Genomic DNA, 18783 nt, shown 5'->3' on the forward strand with positions numbered 1-18783 from the left:
GGATGATTCTGTCCTGCACAGGGGACTGGACTAGATGACCTTGGGAGGTCCCTTCCATCCCTGATTTTCTATTGTCCTATGAAAAACTGTAGCAGGGCATTGGCAGTGGTCTTGTCTCCCTGTTTTGACTTGTGGTATACCATAGAATGTAATGTTCCAGGTACTGTTTCTTGTAGGTGTGTGTAGTTGTTTGAAGGAGCTATTTTGGGAAATCACTACATAAATGACTGTCTTTGAATGCAGCAGACTGGATTCAGTGGCTCAAGGGGGCCCTTCCAGTACTATGTTACTATGGCCTACATAAAGTTTTCTATAGCAGTAATGGCAAGGTCACTTAGTGGGTTAATTATATCACTGATCTATATGGTGGAAGCAGTGTTGATATACCTTCCCTGCTGTATCAAAAAATAAGGTGGGGTTGTGGAGATTTTTTTTATGCAGCTTTCTAGAGACACTCTGTATTTATGTGTGTACATCTCCCCAGTGATCCATAATAGCTAGAAGTATGTTTTGGGTTTTGTTTGTTTGTCCTTCACGTGCAAAGATGACCACATCCACCGGGGGGGGGGGAGGGGGAGGAGAAGAGAGAAGGGAAGTGGGAAAGAAAAAGGAATGGAGAAAAGAGAGAGGAGGGGGGTAGAGGTCAGGCTGTGTGGGTATGCAGGTGATTTATAGGCCCAATCTTTGCCCTGAACAATCTGCTGCAGCAGGGGTAGGAAAGCGATGAGGACTGGACACGAGAGGTCCTCATTTTCCTGGACATGTGCTCTCACTGCCTCTGCTGTGTGCTGCTGCTCAAACGCCAGTTGTCTGCTCTGGACTGATGACCTTCAGGATGGATGGTCATGAGCGATTTGCTCCCATGACTCCGGGTCGATGCCAAAACTCTTTAGGGACATCTTTAGGGTGTCCTTGTACCGCTTCTTTGGGGCACCACGAGAATACTCCCCATAGAAGATTTTTTTTGGCAGGTGAGTGATGGACATTCTTAGAAGGTGGCTGGCCCATCTTAGTTGTGCCAGTTTCAGCAGGGTGTGGATACTGGGGAGAGCTGATCTTCTGAGCACCTGAGTGTCTGGAATCTTGTCCTGCCACTTGATCTTTAGTTTATTTTGCAGGCAACATAGGTGGCAGAGCTTTAGTTTCTTGGCATGATGCTGGTAGATGCTACAGGTTTCACAAGCAGAAAGGAGGGTCGGGAGAATTATGGCTTTGTAGACCTTCAGTTTCATTGACATTCTGATGCCTCTGTGATCCCAGACTGACTTACGGAGTCTGCCAAAGGCCATGCTGGTTTTGCTAGCCTCGCATTGACTTCATCGTCAATGTGGACAGCATGGGAGATTGTGCTGCCGAGATAGGCAGACTTGTTGACCATCAACAGTTGTTGGCCTTTAACTGAGATGTGTGGTTCCTAGGCTGTTGTGCCAGGTGCAGGTTGAAACATCACTTCAGTCTTCATGTTGATAGTGAGTCTGAAGTTGCTTATGAGAATAGGTCAATGGACCACTGCATATCAGCCTGTGACCTGTGCATAGCGTTTAGTCGTCAGTGAAGAGGAAGTCACAAAGCATGGCTGTCTGGACTTTGGAGCTTGCTCAGAGCCTGTGCAGGTTGAAGATGTCTCTGCTGAAATGGTATCTGAAAGGAGAATTGCCTTCACTGGGAGAGAACTGGGTGGATACAATATCCAGACCATTGCCCCCAGTGAGACTTGCCTACCTGACGAAGGGCAGCTGACAGAAGGAAAAGTTGGTTACACATTCTTCTGGAGTGGTCATGGCAGTGAAGCCAAATGGGAAGCAGGTGTTGGCTTTGCTATGCAAAACAGCCTTATCAAGAAGCTGACCTGCCTGACTAAAGAAGCGAATGACTGACTGGTGGTGCTCAAACTCCCCCTGCTCGGCAGCTTTTGTATGGTGTTCATGTTGATGGAGAAGGTCCAACTGAGAATGGTGTTGAAGACCTAGACATATTATTATATGGCAAATGGCATGGGGATAAGAGTACATAGGTAACTGTGGATCACAGACATTGACAGGAGAGGTCTTTGTTGGGCCTGTCAAGCAGCTCAAGATAAGGTTTTCTGTGGTGCTTCTCTACGCAGCTTTAAAATTGGCCCAGTGTATCCTGACAGATCATCACAGCTGACTAGCAAAAATTAAAATCAGGGAGTCTCCAGAACTCTCACATGGATCTATAGCAGGTAGATCCATGGAAAGCTTGCCCTCACACCACCTTGGTATATAATGAATCAATCCTTGTCTAAGTTGAATTAATGAAAGCATGACAACTGAATGCTAACCTTTTATTTTTCAACTTCTATACTGGTTTGACTTGATTCTGATTTTCCATTCTAATCTTACCCTGTACCAGTTTGGCTATCCATCAGTCTCAGCCTTCCTCTTATACTGAGCATGTTTTATACTTCTGAGGAACAGATTGTTTTTGTCAAAATCAGACAGCTAACATCTACACTGCACTGTGTAGGGTGAGTGGATTGGGATAAAGGCCTTGGTTGTTCCACAGTACTGCATGTAGCTGTAAAGTTAAATATATCACTGTTCAGTTTTGAGTACCTCAGCCAGTATTGAGTGCATCATTCTGGCTGAGTACTACTGAACTTCCTGAGAACATGGGGGATTAATGATATTGCCTCATGTACACACTGGAAGCCCAGGGAACATGCAATTGGGAATACATGTGCAAAGACTTTCCCACTGATCAGAAGTAATGACACTTTTTGTCTGCTTTGGTGGCAAGTAGTCTATGATTGAAATAATAAATACCCTCTGAATCGCATCATTTATAGATCACTAGTCATTACTTACAAAGTGTCTGCTGAAGTGATCTCTCAGAACACTTTGTATTACTCAATAGATGAACAGTCTTTGAGGCAATTTCCATGATTGATGGAAAAGTTAGGAAGATATTCATCTTACTAATGTAGCTGAATGATCTTGCCTCACTTGATTTGAATTACTATATCTTTTAGAACCAGAAAAAATTCTAAGCACACTCAACAAATATTTTTTCATTCTGGAATATTTATATGTAGTCTTGCTTCATAAGGAGTTCAAGTACTTTGTGTCCAGAAATCAAAGGAGCCTTCTATCCTAGCATAAAAGCATCTATCACCAATATGTGAGAAATTTGAAAAGAAAAGAACGGTACCTCTGAAAACTGTCCATCCGCTACTTTACTGAGTGCAGGTGCCAGAAATGTGCGGTGGAGAATATGCTATGATGATGTTTGCTTGGGTGACAGATTTCAAACACTCTTGCATGTAATTAAGGTAAAGTCTGGCGTCCTGAGTCATAGAGATGCATAAAGCTGTCTGGCTTAGCAGACTAAGGCAAGTTCTCACAGATGTCTGAAGATTACCTTATATGTGGATAGATCAGGGGTGGGCAAAATCCAGCCCATGGGTTGGGTCAGACCCATGAGGCCATTCTGTCTGGCCTGCGGGCCCCTAGAAATTTTTAAAAAATTATTTATTTGCCTCTGGTTCCAGTCAAAAGTGACAGGAACCAGGGGCAGTAGGACCCAGCGGAAGCCACAGCAGGCCCTGGGAAAAGCAGGGCCTGCCCTGCCCTGTCCCTACAGCAGGAGGGACCATGAGGCTGTTCCCGATTGGGCCAGAGCGGGAACCTCAGGTAAGAGGGAGTCAGGGGGCATGCCGGTCCCTGTCTGGCCACAGGGCTGAGGCGGGGGGTTGGGAGTGAGTGGGTGCACAGGAGCCAGTGCTGGCAGATCCCAGATCAGGGTGGCTCCCCTCTCTCCCTGCTGGGGAAGCCCAGCCCAGCTCCATAAAGCCCAGGCAGCTGCACCCTGGGCTCCTGCCACCCTGCTCTGCGCTCTGCTGGCACTGGCCTTGGGGCACTGCCTAGCTGTTGCTGGCTCCCAACCCCCCTGTCCAGCCATGGGGGCAGCACGGGTTGTGCCTGGGACTGCTGGGGGTGGCATGACCCAGCAGGGACATGGCCCGGGGTACAGGGAGGCAGCGTAGAACTTCCATCCTGTGCCTGAGGCTTGGAGCAACAATGACCCAGCTGCCCCCCACATGGGAGGCTCTGGTGCATGCTGCCACCCGGGGAGGAGGGCCCAGCCCCCCCACCCCACAGGGGTCCAGCAGCAGCTTGCTCCCTGGCCCCAGGAAAGGCAGGGAGGCTGCGACAGGAGCAGGAGTGGATCCATGCCTGCTTTTCTGCTGCAGAAGTTCCTGCAGCCACAAGAAGCCCAGGGACCCTGGGGAAGCTCCTGGCCAGCCCTGGGGGTAGTACAGGTCACCTCCCAAGGCTGCTGGGGATGGCATGGCCTGGCAGGGTCTCAGCCTGGGGAGCAGGATGGAAAAAAGCAGCTGCGGCTCTGCCCCGGCTCCTGGTACAGTCTCCCACCCGTCCTGGGGCTGGGGGGGGGAAAGCTGCTGCCAGGCCACTGGGCCGCTGTAGGGTGGTGGGGCAGGCCTTCCCTCCAGGGTGGCGACACCTGCTGGGGACATCCATGTTGGGGGGGGAAGCCAGGCCATTGCCATTCCAAGCTGCAAGCGCAGGATGCAACTTCTGTGATGCATCCCTGGACTTCCTGCATCCCGGGCCACATGCTGGCCCCAGTGGGCTCAGGTGGCCTTCTGCACTGTCCCCAGGGCCAGTCAGGGGCTTCCCCAGGGCCCCTGGCCTCCTGGAAGCTGCAGGAGCTTCTAAAGCAGAAAAGCAGCTGCGGCTCTGCTCTGGCTCCTGGCGCAGCCTCCCTGCCTGTTCCAGGGCCAGGGGGCAAGCTGCTGTTAGGACACCGGGCCCATGGGGTGGGGGGGCTGGGCCTTCCCCCTGGGGTGGTGGCAGCCCCCAGGCCACCCATAGCAGTGGCAACCCCCAGGCCACCCATAGCAGGACAGCAGCCAAGCCTTTGCTACCCCAAGCCTCAGGCATGCGATGCAAGTTCTGCATCACCTCCTTGGGCTTCCCATGTCCCGGGCCACATCCCCACCAACTTGTGCCAGTGACTCCAGGAGCCCCCTGCACTGCCTCCCAAGCCTGACAGGCCCTTCCCTGGCAGCCCCCAGCCTCCTGGCAGTAGCAGGAGCTGCCGGAGCACAAATGTGGCCCTGAGGTTTGGGGCAGCAAGTGCCTGGCTGGCTCCCCCCTTGCAACCCTTCCTGCAAACCCCACAGCCACACCCTCCTCCAGACATAATCACACTTCCCACAAATATCACGCATATGTACACACATCTGCAGCTCCCCACAAACCCCACATCCAACCAGCCACCCACACCCCCCAGCACTGCTGCACACCCCATACACTATACAAGAGTAAGACTACACTTCGAGCTATTATGCAATCACTTCTACATATAAAGTACAAACACAGGTATCAGGACAAAAATATATTTTTAATTGAATTAAAATATAATATTATGGGTATTTGATTTTTAGTACATAATTTGTTCTTTTTCCCAGTCCTAAGATAGCAAAAACCCTCTTCTCCAAAGGAGTACTTCCAAAGGGAAGGGGAGGGACTGCCAGTGGCAAGGGTCAGAGGTCAGGGGTGGGATTGCCAGTCCCAAGATGGCAAACAGGGGGGTGAGGCACCTGTCAAGGTGCAGGGTTACCCATGCAGCCCTCAACAGCTTGTCAAAACTTGCTAAACGGCCTTACGCCCAAAATAATTGCCTGCCTTGGGATAGATGGATCAAACAATTCCTGGAACTTCACTGGTGACAATACAATATTATCAATGTGGACTCCATAATGGCTCTTACAAATCCTATGGTTTGGTTGTTTGAATCAGTGTCATTTTTTTAAAGTGTTTGTTTACCATATTTACTCACAAATAAGAAGGTTTGCCCCCCACCCCACAATCAGCATGGTGAAAAAAGGTCCTCATCTTATACTTACATACAAGGAAACCTCATTAAATACACTATCATTAAACTGCTGCCAAAAGCAAGATGTGCTGAGTAATGGAAACCAGCTATGAAGCTGATTAAATGCAGCCAACACTGAGCATGACTATGGCCCATATTGGGCAAACATGATTTTTTTTTTAATGAATATAATTTGTGTTCCAGGTCAAATCAGTTCCAAATCATATTGATTGAGCAGAACCCAATTGTTCCAAAAACCATGTTGAATGAGCAGGCAGAACTGAATCATTCTAAATGCCATGTATGGGACTACAACCAGTGAGTATCCTCCATCCCAGGCTCTCATCCTGGGACTTTAGATACTCCCAAATCCATAGGCAGGCATCCTACCCTACATGCAGGCCCAAGCCCAGAGATCTTGGTATTTGGATGACCCCTGATACTACAGACAAGCATCCTCCATTCCAGACTCTTTAGTCCAGGTCTTCAGATACTTCCTACACTTCATCTTAGCCCACAAGAGGTCGAGAAACAACCTACCAGAAAGATTTTTTTTTTTTTTTCTGTTTTTTTGCACCGGTCCTGGAAGCACTGCAATACCAGGTCAATGCATGGAGTGGATGGAGCACGCTCCGGTTCCACCACCCAATACCAAAAAGAATCTGCTCAATATAGACCTCCTATGGAGGACATATCTGAGACAATTACCCTGGGGAGCTCGCCTACGTGGTCACGCTGCTTCCCCTGCCAGGTAGTGAAGCCCATCCGAATAAGATATAAATATATGACAGTCCCCATTGTGTCATTTCCCCCTCATTGCCAACTCTTTTTTAAGTCATAGTGAGCCACCGTATTGAACACATTTTGATTTCCTCTTCATTCCCACAGTTAAGTTGCATTTCTCTTTCCCATTTCTAATGATTCCTGTTTGTTTACCAGCCTTAAACTTCTGGTAAACATCACCAAATTGGGCCACAAACAGGTCATTTAGAATCCCACTGTCACCTCCTCTCTCAAGCCTGATTAATGTAGCCCTGCCCTCCATGAGGTGGAGCCAGACCATGTTACCTTGTGCATCACTTGCATATACATTTTTAGAGGATCCCAGGACTCATGAAAAGAAAACCACGTCCCTTCATGAGTGTGTATGTGTGTGTGGGGGGGAGTTGATTAGCACATGGATCCTTCATGGGGGATATCTGGAGTATATAAAAATACTGAGCAGTTCTGAGCTATAGAGTCACCATGGCTTTAAACACTGTTGACTCTGCTGGGGCCCAGCCCAATGAACTATATGGTAAATCATGAGCTTTCTGGCTTTGGACTAATATCATTCATAGTTTATACTTGTAGCAGGGCACTAAGATACGCCTGTTCCTTTAAGCATGAAGCAGCTTGGCCAGGGAGCTCTGCAGGCTAAGCAGAGCTTCCCAGCTGTGGGTTGCTGGGAAAACAGCCTAAGGGGTAATTGGGCAGCACCTGCAGGCATCACATGACTGGAAGAAGGGTCTCAGGACATATGAGCCCAGGGCTGTAGCTGGCAGGGACACACTCTCTCTGGCAACTGCCAGGGAAGGAGCTCCTGCGTGAGGAAGCTACCTGAGATGTGGTGCTGCCTGCTTTGCTACTCAAGTGCTACAAGAGTTTAGGAGCCTCCTAAGTATGTAGGCTAGGGAGAATTTTGTCCTAAGGGTAGAAGTTTGCCCCTTAAGGGGGCATAGTGATGTTGTCAGTGATAATGTTTAAGTTATAGCTTAGGGGCATATGCTTGTGTTTATGTTTATACCGGAGGACAGGGATGATGCTATAAGGGGAGACTTGGAGGCCTCATTAGTGCCTGGAGAAAGAGGCATCCAATCTGGGTAGAGCTTAGTGAGGCACAGAGAAAGGCTCCCATGGGATGCAGCTACAGTGGTGCAGAGAGAGCCCTAGCACCAGAGAGGGGTGCAGCTACGGGGGCACAGGGAACCCTAGCACCAGAGGCACTCAGAAGTGACAGAAAGTAATATAACATCTATGAGATTTGGGGCATGATAAGGGGAGGCTGGAGTACTGCAGTACACCCTGGGTGTTAGAGTGTAAATGCCTCCTGCCTTAGAACCAACTTATTCATTCTATCAAAGACATGGCAGGTGAGACAAGGGCAGTCTGCCCACGTGACAGGTGGGTGGGCTGGTAATAGGAACAGCCCTGGGACTGCCTCCTGTCACAATACTATATATAAATAGGTAAGAAATTGCTGTTTAAAGGTGTGTTTATGGTGTACCTGAGTTAAAGCTTGCAGCAATTTGAAAAAAGGTAACCTGCATCAATTCTGGATGAACTAAGTCTATATGAACTTCTAATAATTTGCCTAAATGCAAGTTTCTACAGGCATGTGAATTTCAAAGTCTGTTTTCAATTTTGCCCCTCAGTTCCATGTGTGCAGGGAGAGCAAGGTCTGATAGTAAGGGGCGGGGGGGGGGGGTGGAGCCTAGAAAGGGGCCCATGGAGTGCTCCCGGAACACAAAATCCTACCAGCTGTGGGGATTCTTGGTCCCAGCAGCTGTGAGGTGCTGCCATGGCTGCAAATCCCATCTGCTGTTGGATCCCACAATCATGCCTTCTGTCATGCACATGTGGCATGATGGGAGGTGCAATTTTGGCAATTGCATGTCAGATCTATCACTCCTTTATCTGAACATCTAGAAGGATCCTGATATCTATGTTCTTTCTTTGTTCAATAACCCTAGACAAAGAGGACAACTCTTTCAAAACAGAAACCTCATTCCCAGGAAAATGTGAGGCAGTAACATTTTTGCATGATGTATTCTTGGAACTTTCTACTTCTAGGATTCAGGGTTGGAGTAAAAATACCGAAATATTTCCAAAAGAATTTTTTGCAAATTATTCCTTCTCTTTTGGTTGCCTTGAAAAGGGAGCAGGGAGGAGGTTTATTTCCCCGCCTCCCCTACAAGGGGACTGCAGACCCTCTCAGTCATTCCTGCCACCCCCCCACTCCAGTGACAAGGGAGGGAGCATAGCCAGAGTCAACGGGAATGGCTCCCACTATCCACCTGTTTTTCCAGTGGCTGGGGCTGCAGGGCTGAGTTGAGCTGGCCTGTGAGTGCTGCTGAGGGTGTAGGCAAAGGGGACAGCCTAGGCTAGGCCAGCAGGGCCAGGTCCTTCCTAGTGGACTGCAGCTCAGGCTACAGCCACAGGGGCTGCATGGCTCCCTGTGACCAAGCCAGGCAGGGCTGTCATGGAGCCCTAGATGCCTGGGAAGGGCCACATGGGGATGGCCCATCAGGGCAGGGCCCTCCCCAGCCTGCTGTGGCTGCACAACAACCTGGCTTTGCAGCACAGGTGAGGGGTGGCTGGGGAGCGGACTTCCTGGGCCAGCTAGGAGGCACCAGTGCCACCAAGCCCCTCAGCTGCCACTGCACCTCCTGTCCTATGCAGCACCCAGGGCTGCAAGTGCACAACCAGCTGCAGGCTGGCCAGGGCCAGGGGGGCTGTTCTACCCCCCTTGCTTCCAGCTGCTGCTGTTGCAGCCATGCCACACCACTTGGTGGGGTGGGGGGCACAAGCTTCAGAAGCATGTGGAGCTCTGGGTCCACCTCCCAGACATCTTGGCAGAAGGCATCTGAGTGGAAGGTGCCTGGGGGCTACAGTCAGAGCTCTGTGCACTGGGAAGATGCCACTAGGTCTGGCAGGGCTGTTTTTTCCCCCTCCCCTCCAGCTGTGGCTCCTGCTCCTGTCACACCGCACAGCCCTGCTTGGGGCAGGGGGAGCTTCCTTTAGCCCAGTCACTTCAACCTGAGCTGGGCTGAAGAGGCTGGGCTGAAGGAAGCTCCCCTTGCCCCAAGTGGACTAACCTGCAAAGATTGAACCAATTCAGGTTCCAGCTTTTCAAATGTCTGCCCCTAGCCTAAATATTGTAAGTCATTAACTATTTACTCTGTATCTAACTATTTTTAACTATTTACACCAACAGTTCTCAACATTTTTAGGCTCAAGTCATCCCTCAGAAAATGTCAGCTCTTATTTTTTACTCATTTTTTGACAACAGAAAAATGGTAGAACAATTCTGTTGCAAAGAATGCAAGAGGACCACAACAGGTTTCTGGCACCATGGATTCCTATTTTAAATCCTGTGTTTATTTTTTTAAATCATGTTTGCACACTTAACAGTGCTAACACTGCATGGTACCACCAAAAGGATCCGAAGTCAACTGAGGTGCCTCAACATTCTGTTTTGAGAATCACTGATTTACACACAAAGAAAAGACTACACAGTGTACACAGAGAATCAGACAATGCATGGAGATGCAAAAATACTGGTTGCAGTTTCCTGCTCTTGAAAAATGACACAACCATGGCCCCAATAGATACTTCTAGCCGAAAATTTCCATCCAACTAGGTGCAGGGACATCAATATTGGAGTACATATATGGGAAAGCACTTAAAGAAGAATCACAGTTTAGTTAAATATGAAAATACCACCAAGATCTCGAATGTATTCTACATTTGTGGCTCTTGCAAATGTCTTTCACTTATCTAGAAACATATTTCTATATTCCTTGAAAGAAAAATGTTATGAGGAAAATGTGTTTATAAATTAGGTAAAAGAAAATGTTAAATTGAACTTTATTTATTTCTTACTGGGAAGTGCATATGGCTGATATTTAAGCTTACTAGCTTTTCTAAATACTTTGTAGAATGTATATTGCTAATCAAATCTATGTATCTAATCTGCCAGGAAAAACCCCCAGCTGTTCAGATGACTACATTCCAACTTTAGATTGGTTGCAGTCAACTCATGTTATCCTAATAGTTATCACAGTCTAAATATACACATACATGTATTTCACTATTCTTTTATCAATACAAGACACATTTCATCCACAAAAATATCATTCCCTTAAATTTAGACAGTATGCAATATGAATAGAATGTTCATCTTTTTAGGACAGGTATAAATGTGTAAATTTCATTCATTGCTGTCTTCACTTGCATATTATGCTAAAGATACTATGACATAGCATGAAATAAACTTAAAATGAATATAAATGAAGATGTAGTGTGCCATTTCACATACCATTTCATCTTTGACATTGACTTTTTAATATTTATTAACTGAGGTAGTTAGACAAGAGATTATTTGATGTTTCCTAAAATAATGCTTAATAATTCAACTGGTTTCAAACAAACGATCTGATGGTCATGAAATATTTCTCAGTTATACAGTGAATTCTAAATACTAATTGACTTTTTCAGTCTCTCTCTCTCTCTCTAACTATCCGACACATACCATTAAATAAAATTAATCACCATTTCTCAACTTGATAAATACAAGAAGTTGGTGAATCATATAAAATTAAAGTATATGGAACATTACATACCCTTTCCTTTATAAATTTAGACCTGATTCTCATCTTTGGCTGAGCTGTGCTCAGTATGGGGCATGGGAAAGAAAAAAGGAATTCGAAGGTGTTTGCTTCTCTATTTGTGCATCCCCTGATTTGTGAGCTGGGTGTGCTACTGATATAACTCATGAAATAATAAGAAACCTGAAAGGGACCTTATGGCTCCATACAGACTTTCAGAGAGGTCAGGGGGAAGTTAGAGCATATTAAAAATGGTCACCCGATCTAACTTAGTTCACCCACATGCAGACCTTACACTTAGATCCTTTGTTAGTTGCATGTAAGTGCAAACTGTAGAGAAGTTCCAGGAAGGTTAGATCAGTCTAAAAATGGCTGACCCAATCTAAGTTAACACTACATCTGAGGTAGGCTAACTTAGATCAAGTTGGTCATTTTTAGACAGTTAAATCAGTCTTAAACTTCCATACAGTCCCCAACATAGGCCCACAGGTGGGAAAGCCCAGCTGCTGGCCGCAGGACCAGAGCTACACTCTTCCTACCTGTCCCCTTGGCACCAGGCAATTTTTAGTCCTGTCCCCCATCCCCTGCCACCTCACCCCGAGATGAAAAACTCCCTCCATATGGACCAGCCAGCAGCCCCCACCCCCAGCCCACCAAACCCCAGTCCCACAAGCCACTCCCAGTGCCATTTTTATCAGTGTTTGCCAATGCTAGGAGCTGAGGAAGTAAGTCCCAGTGAGGGGAGGCATAGGGGCTGGAAGGTAGGTCAGCTGGGGTGAGGTTGTTCATCTTGGTGGGTTGAGAGGCTAAAAAGAGCCCAGGTCATGAGGGGCAGGAGTGAGAACCCCCCATCCCTCTAAGCCTCCCCACAGATCCTGCAAGTACCCCTGATCTTGCCAAACATTGCAGACCCCACCAACTCCCTGTGGATCCTGCCTTGTCCCCACAATCACCTGATCCTCCCTGCAGACCCTGTTCTCCCCTCTCCCCCATTCTCCTGTGGACCTGCCTGCCCCCTACTCCTCCCCATGAACCACACCTGCCCCCCTGATCCCACAATTCTTTCCTCCATTAGCCCACCCATCTGACATACCTCAGATAGGATGGCTATTTTTAACTCACTCTAACCTCCACAAATGTCTATACACAGCCAAAGGGGTCACTAGTCCAGTCTCCTGCTTAAGGAAGGAATATCACTATTAAAACTATCCACAACAAATATTTGTCCAACCTGCAATTAAAAACTTCCAATGACTCCAATTACTCTTTAGGTAACTGTTACAGTGATTATTGACTTTGATATTTAAGAAGTTCTTCCTAATATCTAACCTAAATCTCCCTTGTTGCCATGGGCGACTGGTGCCACCTGAGTCAGAAGGGGCATATGCCCCCCCCCAGTGGCCAGTCAGTGACTGGGAACGGGGGGGTCCCCTGCAACTGATCATGTTGAATGGGGGGGTGGGGAGTGTTCCCCTACAGTCGATCTTGCTGACCGGGAAGTGACAGTGACGCTCCCAGATGTGCTAGCAGTGCTTCACTTGGTGTCCCCAGTCCCCGGCTGGTGCTCACAGGGTGAGCACTGGTGCTCCCGCCTGCCCCCCTGCCCATCACCTAAGCAGTGAGCGCTGCCTGTCAGGGGTTGCACGTGCACCCCCATGCACCACATATGCATTGCCACTGTTCGTTGCAATTTAAGCCGACTGCTTGTTGTCTTGTCTATTATATAGAAACCACTATAAATCTCAGGTGTTTTTCTGACCTGCTGCATCCTAGTAAATCATTCTGTGGTGCATATTTGTGCATGGGATTGTTCTACTCTAAGTACAGGGCTTTGCACTCATAGTTACTGAATTTCATTCAATTAATTTTGCACCATTTTACAGTTTAACAAGGTTATTCTGAATCCTAATAATATCCTCCAAAGTGTTAGTCATTTAAACCGTCACTTGACTACTGTGGTCAGTTCTAAGCAATGCATTTTGACAGCTGTGAACAAATGGGAAAGGGCAGAGAAGAGCAAGAAAACTGAATAAAAGCTTAGAAAAGTAGACATGTGGAAAGGATGAAATAATTAGAATTATTTACTCTAAAGAAGAGAAGACTGAAGTTTGGCAATAGTCTTCAAAAGCAAAAACGGGTTGATATAAAGAGAATAATGATCAATTGTTGTCTGTGTTCACAGTGGACAGGATAAGTATCAAAAGCTGAACAAGCCAACAGTATACTTTTGTTTTACAAAATTGGCAATACCACACTGCCTTATTAAAAAGAACCCCCTCCTCCCCAACAATAGCATGCTGGGCTGCATTAACAAGAATGTCATTTGCAAGGCAAGAGAAACAATTCTTCTATGCTGTACATGGCACCTGGTATGATTTTACCTGGTGTTCTGTTCTGGGCAATGGACTTCAAGATAGACATGGATAAATTGGGAAGAGTCAATCAGGGAATAACAAAAATGATTAGAAGTCTAGGAAACATGACAAAAAAAATTGGAAGAACTGGGATTAGATTAGAGAAGACCAAGGGAAGAGGTATTAACAGTCTTCAAATATCGGAACGGTGGTTATGAAGAGAATGGTAATAGACTTTTTTGCAAAGAGTAATGATGTTAAATTGCAAGATGGGAAATTTAGCTTAGATATTAGAAAAAAATCTCTTACTTCCCAGTGGTTAAGCACTAGAACAGGCTACTCAGGGAGGTGGTGAAAGTTTTTAAGAGCAACTTAGACAACCTCTTGTCTAGGATGACCCTGCCTTAAACAGAGAGCTAAACTAGATGACTCCCTGAGATCTCTTCCAGCCCTACTCTTCTGGGATTCTAAAATATGAGCACACCTTTCTTCCTAAAGTATACTCACAAAGTACAGTTCCATCCTTAACAAGGAATATAACAATGGTGTATGAAGTAAGGAGTCTGTGTTTCTTTTTTTCCCCAAGAAGTTCTGATAAAATTACCTTAGTATTTTTTTAAATTGTTGTCAGTGTTTAAAACTCAACCAGAAATTGAAGCTGAATTCTTTCTAACTTACCACCAGGCATTAACAAACTTCACCAGTTTAAGTTCTAGTCTTCATTTGTATTTGCAACTCAAGTGTCTCCAACTGACATGCCTAATTAATTTTATGCACTCTTCAGTGGATTTACAGACAATTTTAAAAGATTGAAATTAAAGGAAGAATTCTCAATTAGGCCCCAAAAGGAGTAGAATTCATCTTAGTCTCTTAGCTGTATTGATTCTACAGTACTAAAAAGAGTAATAATAATGATAAAACTTTTTTTCATTACAGGAAGTAGATACAGAATTATATCAGCTGCCTATAGAAAATAATTCAGAATGTTAAAGTACAGGTGACCCTCACCATTCGCAGGGGATACGTTCTCATATCTCCCATGAATGGCAAAATCCATGAATAAGGCACTATGTTCATGAATGCAGTGCCCCCGGCAGCTGATGGGAGATGGGGACACAGCTCCGGTGGGAGCCTAGCAGTGGCAGCATGAGCTGAGCAGTGGTGGTGGGAGGCCAGCGGTGGTGGCGGGAGCCCAGCAGCAGCAAATGCGGAGTTCACTAAGATGTCCTGTAACTGCATAAAATGTATTTAAAATGCGGGTTCAGCATTTGTGAATTTTTGAAACAGCAAATGCGGAATCCACGAATAGCGAGGGTTTCCTGTATGCAATAAGAATTGTTTAATTCCACAATGAGATTTTGCCCATTTTATGTATGATGTTAGATATACAGGATTACTCTGCAATTTTTTTCCTCCCTGCCTTAGAAACATGAAGGCAAGGTGGTCGTTTTCTTAGGATTTTTTTTACTTTATATTATTTCTTGAATACAGCACAAGAAAGGACCATTCCTGAAGATGCAAAGAAGTCACAGAAATTTTTTTTGCCTATTTTAAAGTGTAACTATATACCTAAAGACTTTTCAAGGTGTGTTTCTTACAGGAGAGGGCATCCCCTGATGTAATCTATTGTGGAACTCAATCAAGGCATGATAGGTGCTGGTTCATTTTCCAGAATTTACTACCAGGTCACAGTTTGATGTATTACTGTAAAACTCAGGGTCTTTGGTAATCATCATGGGTTTTCCTTCATTTACTGCCTGGGCTGTAGTTTATTGCAACAGGGTATATAAGAACGAAAAGTGAAAAATATAATTATGATGCTGCCTATAGTCAGCTCCATTAGAGAGATGCTTCTTTAACGAGGTATTTGTATGCATTAAAGATCAGAGTTAAAAATGTAGCTTTGGTCTATTTGTAGATTTCTGATTTTTCTGATAGCAAAACATCAAAGGATAGTATCCACTGACAAGGAATGACAAAGTGGTAAAAAAACAAAGTTAGGTGAATCAGAAGAAAAGAAGTTGAGATTCACAAGGAGCTGTTCTGCAAAAGGAGAGTGAAAAAAAAGAATAGAACACTTACCAATTGAAAGACCTGGAAAACCAAATGTCATGTTTGAGTGCCAAGAAAAAAATGTATGGAATAGTAGAAGTCACAGATGAGACAGAAAGCACATGTACTCTATGACAAGAGCTGTTAGGAGACTTATATGATACATCTTAACAATTCAGAGGAAAAATAATGACTCTTCCAAAGAAGAAAGAGGATAGTATTTGTACACGGATTGATCTATGAAGCCCTCTGTACCTATTAGTTTTATTTTTATTATCCTCTCTTCTGTAGCCATTATCTTTTTCTTTTGGGCCTGGTTTTGACTAAGATTTCTGCCATAATATAAAAATATGCATCAACATCATGACAAACAAAGCCACACCACGATTTAAGAAAAAGCCACCTTGCATTCTACAGTTTCTCTACCCACAGTTCCCCTTAACAGCATTATTAATTTCAGGAACAGAAAAAACTTAGGCAGCATTTTCCACCATGTTTCTCCTTCCTTTCTTCTAGAAGCAAATCTGCATGTGTCCTGTACTTACTTGTAACTATATTTGCATTCAAGTCTGTCATTTCACATTGTATTTCTTAGATTTCCTTTTTTTCTAAGTAAAAATAGCGTAATTTATTTATGTCTAGTAGATAAGATGAATAACCTCCTACAATCTAGGCACCAGATTCAATCCTTGAAATAACTAGCTTTTATATATTTTTATTTTACTTAAATTACAGGATGCAAAATTTCCACCCCATGCATAGTGTTGCATTACAGAAGAATTAATGGGAATTTTCAAACTGTGATGTGGCTCCATGTCCTGTTATAAAGATTAAAATACTCAACTGTGCAACATTATTTCTTCCCCTCCCTCATAAATGATACAGTAACATTTTTTTTCTAAATTCTGATCTTTTAGTTCAACACCATAGTTGTATACTAACATACCAACAAGCCAGCTATGATTTAGATCTGTCCATTTTGTACATACTAGGGAAAAACTGAAAAAAATTCATAGCATTGCTTAGACCAGTAACAGGGGCAAGGAACAGAAGTTAAACACATAAACTGGTTTAAGTAATCAGAAACTGGTTTAAACCTGTAATAGAACAGAAGTTCAGTGCACAGAAACTAGTTTCAAAATGACTGAAACTGGTTTAAGATAAACCTGGTAGAATGTAGTATCAGACTTAACTGATTTGGATCAAACTGTTTTATGAAACTTCTGTCCCAGACCCCTTCCTGGTTCAAGTTAAATCATAGTCCCCCAGCATCCCAGCATGCTTTCTAGCCCAGGAACTGCCAAATCCCAGCTGGGCCCTGGGGTCAGGAAGGGGGGGGCGTTAAACCCTGCTTCCCCCAAATACAGAGCTACCCTGCTCTGCCCTGCTAAAAACTTACTGCTGGCTGCAACTGTGGACTACAAATTTCAGAGACACCTGGAAGCAGGAAGAGGAAGTGATGAGCAACACCTACAGAGTCCTGCTGCTGTAATTGTAGACTCTGAATACCAGAGACCTCAGGGGCAGCAGGAGGAGGAAGCAAACATACAGCTCATGCTGGCTATGTGCTAAAGAGCCATGCTCTAATACCCCCTGGCTTCTGGCCAGAACCACTACAGGTATGGCTGCATTTCTGTCCAGTTGTTTCTCATTCTAATCTCTGCATTTTAGACTAACCTGCAAAGACTGAATTGATTCAGCCTCAGGCTTTTTGCCGTCTGTACTTAGCTTGGCTGTCAACACCATTTTTAGAACTGTGTCAAAGAGTTGCTTCAAGCAGGGTTGAATAACATGATGCTTAAAACTGTTGCTGGCTATTGTCTGTATGTGTTTAAGTTCCCACAAAAGCAGCAGAGCTTTGACCAATTTCCCTGTTATAGTTAAAGTTGTATTACAGAGATATTTGCAGAACTTTTTCTCTGCTAAGGTTACAAGAAAACATTAATAGTTTAATATAGCAATTTTTTAAAAATAACAAATATATACTATTTGCAAAGGTAAACTAAATTGCATCCAGCAGTGAGTGTTAAAATGCATAACATGATTTCAACATATTAAGCTACTTAGCAAAATTCTAGCACTGATTTTCCTACATAGTATCAAAACCTTAAATAATAACTTTTATAAAGGAAAATAAAAGTTCTTTCTTACTTGCAATATGATCATTCATTTCTTCTAGCCCAGTGTTAATTCCAGCATCTATGGAACTTATTATTTTATCAATCTGTAAGAAAGAAAATAGTAAAAATAATTCATGAGACTCATATGTAGTATTTTATTACTTTTCAAGTAGAGAAAGTAGGGAATTGTTAATGTTATTGAGAAGACAACAGAATAATATAAAAGATCACAAAGAAAGATTTTAAAGGACACTAAACTTTTGTAGCCTGAATTTTATTTTGTAATGTTTTTATACTCTCTTACAAGCTTGAAATTAACATTTTTGCCTTACTATTTAGTTCCTTTCCTGTTTAGAACTCTGCTTGTAGCACTATGCATTTGAAAATATTTTGCTATACTTTAAATGTATGCAATGTAAATGAGAAAAAGATACACACACACACACACGTATTAAAATACATAACTTGTGACAATCAGAAACTTAATAGTTTCTGCTATGAAGGACAGATTTGTTTGATGATGTTTCTACATCATTAGTGGACTATATGAACAGCAATGTTCATGGATAAAAGTATTGGCTTTTGTCATAAAGTTACACCTCACTTGGTCATTTAACACTGCACAGATTTTGAATCTTCTTCTTCAAAGTCTATTTATAGAAGATGGAAATGTAACTGTTTGTACTATGGAATGCTATTGTTTATAAGACCATATTGCTTATGTTCATCCCAAGATACCTTTATATGTTAGTTACTAGTATCCTCCCCTTCTATGCGACACTGTTGGAGTACTGCGTCCAGTTCTGGGCGCCACACTTCAGGAGGGATGTGGACAACTTGGAGAGGGTCCAGAGGAGGGCCACCGGCATGATCAGGAGTCAGCACGGCAGGTCCTACGAGTGGCTAAGCGACCTGAACCTAGAGAAGACTAAGGTGGGATCTAGTGGTCATTTACAAACCAGTCAGGGGGGACCAGCAGGCATTGGGGGAGTCTCTGTTCCCTCGAGCACTACCAGGTGTGAC

General features: G+C 44.5%; 1 protein-coding gene across 8 annotated transcripts in view; it reads right to left on the reverse strand.

Moving 5' to 3' along the window:
• The window catches only part of ANKS1B (ankyrin repeat and sterile alpha motif domain containing 1B), an 837577-nt gene that overhangs the window by 358972 nt on the left and 459822 nt on the right, over nucleotides 1–18783 (reverse strand). For all 8 annotated transcript variants that reach the window (XM_019545115.1, XM_019545114.1, XM_019545113.1 and 5 more), the window contains one exon: nucleotides 17792–17864. In XM_019545115.1, the coding sequence (XP_019400660.1) occupies nucleotides 17792–17864 (73 nt within the window). The remainder of the gene's footprint in view (nucleotides 1–17791; nucleotides 17865–18783) is intronic.

The sequence above is a fragment of the Crocodylus porosus genome, unplaced genomic scaffold, assembly GCF_001723895.1.
Source record: "Crocodylus porosus isolate Cpor-Errol unplaced genomic scaffold, CroPor_comp1, whole genome shotgun sequence".
NCBI lineage: Eukaryota > Metazoa > Chordata > Crocodylia > Crocodylidae > Crocodylus > Crocodylus porosus.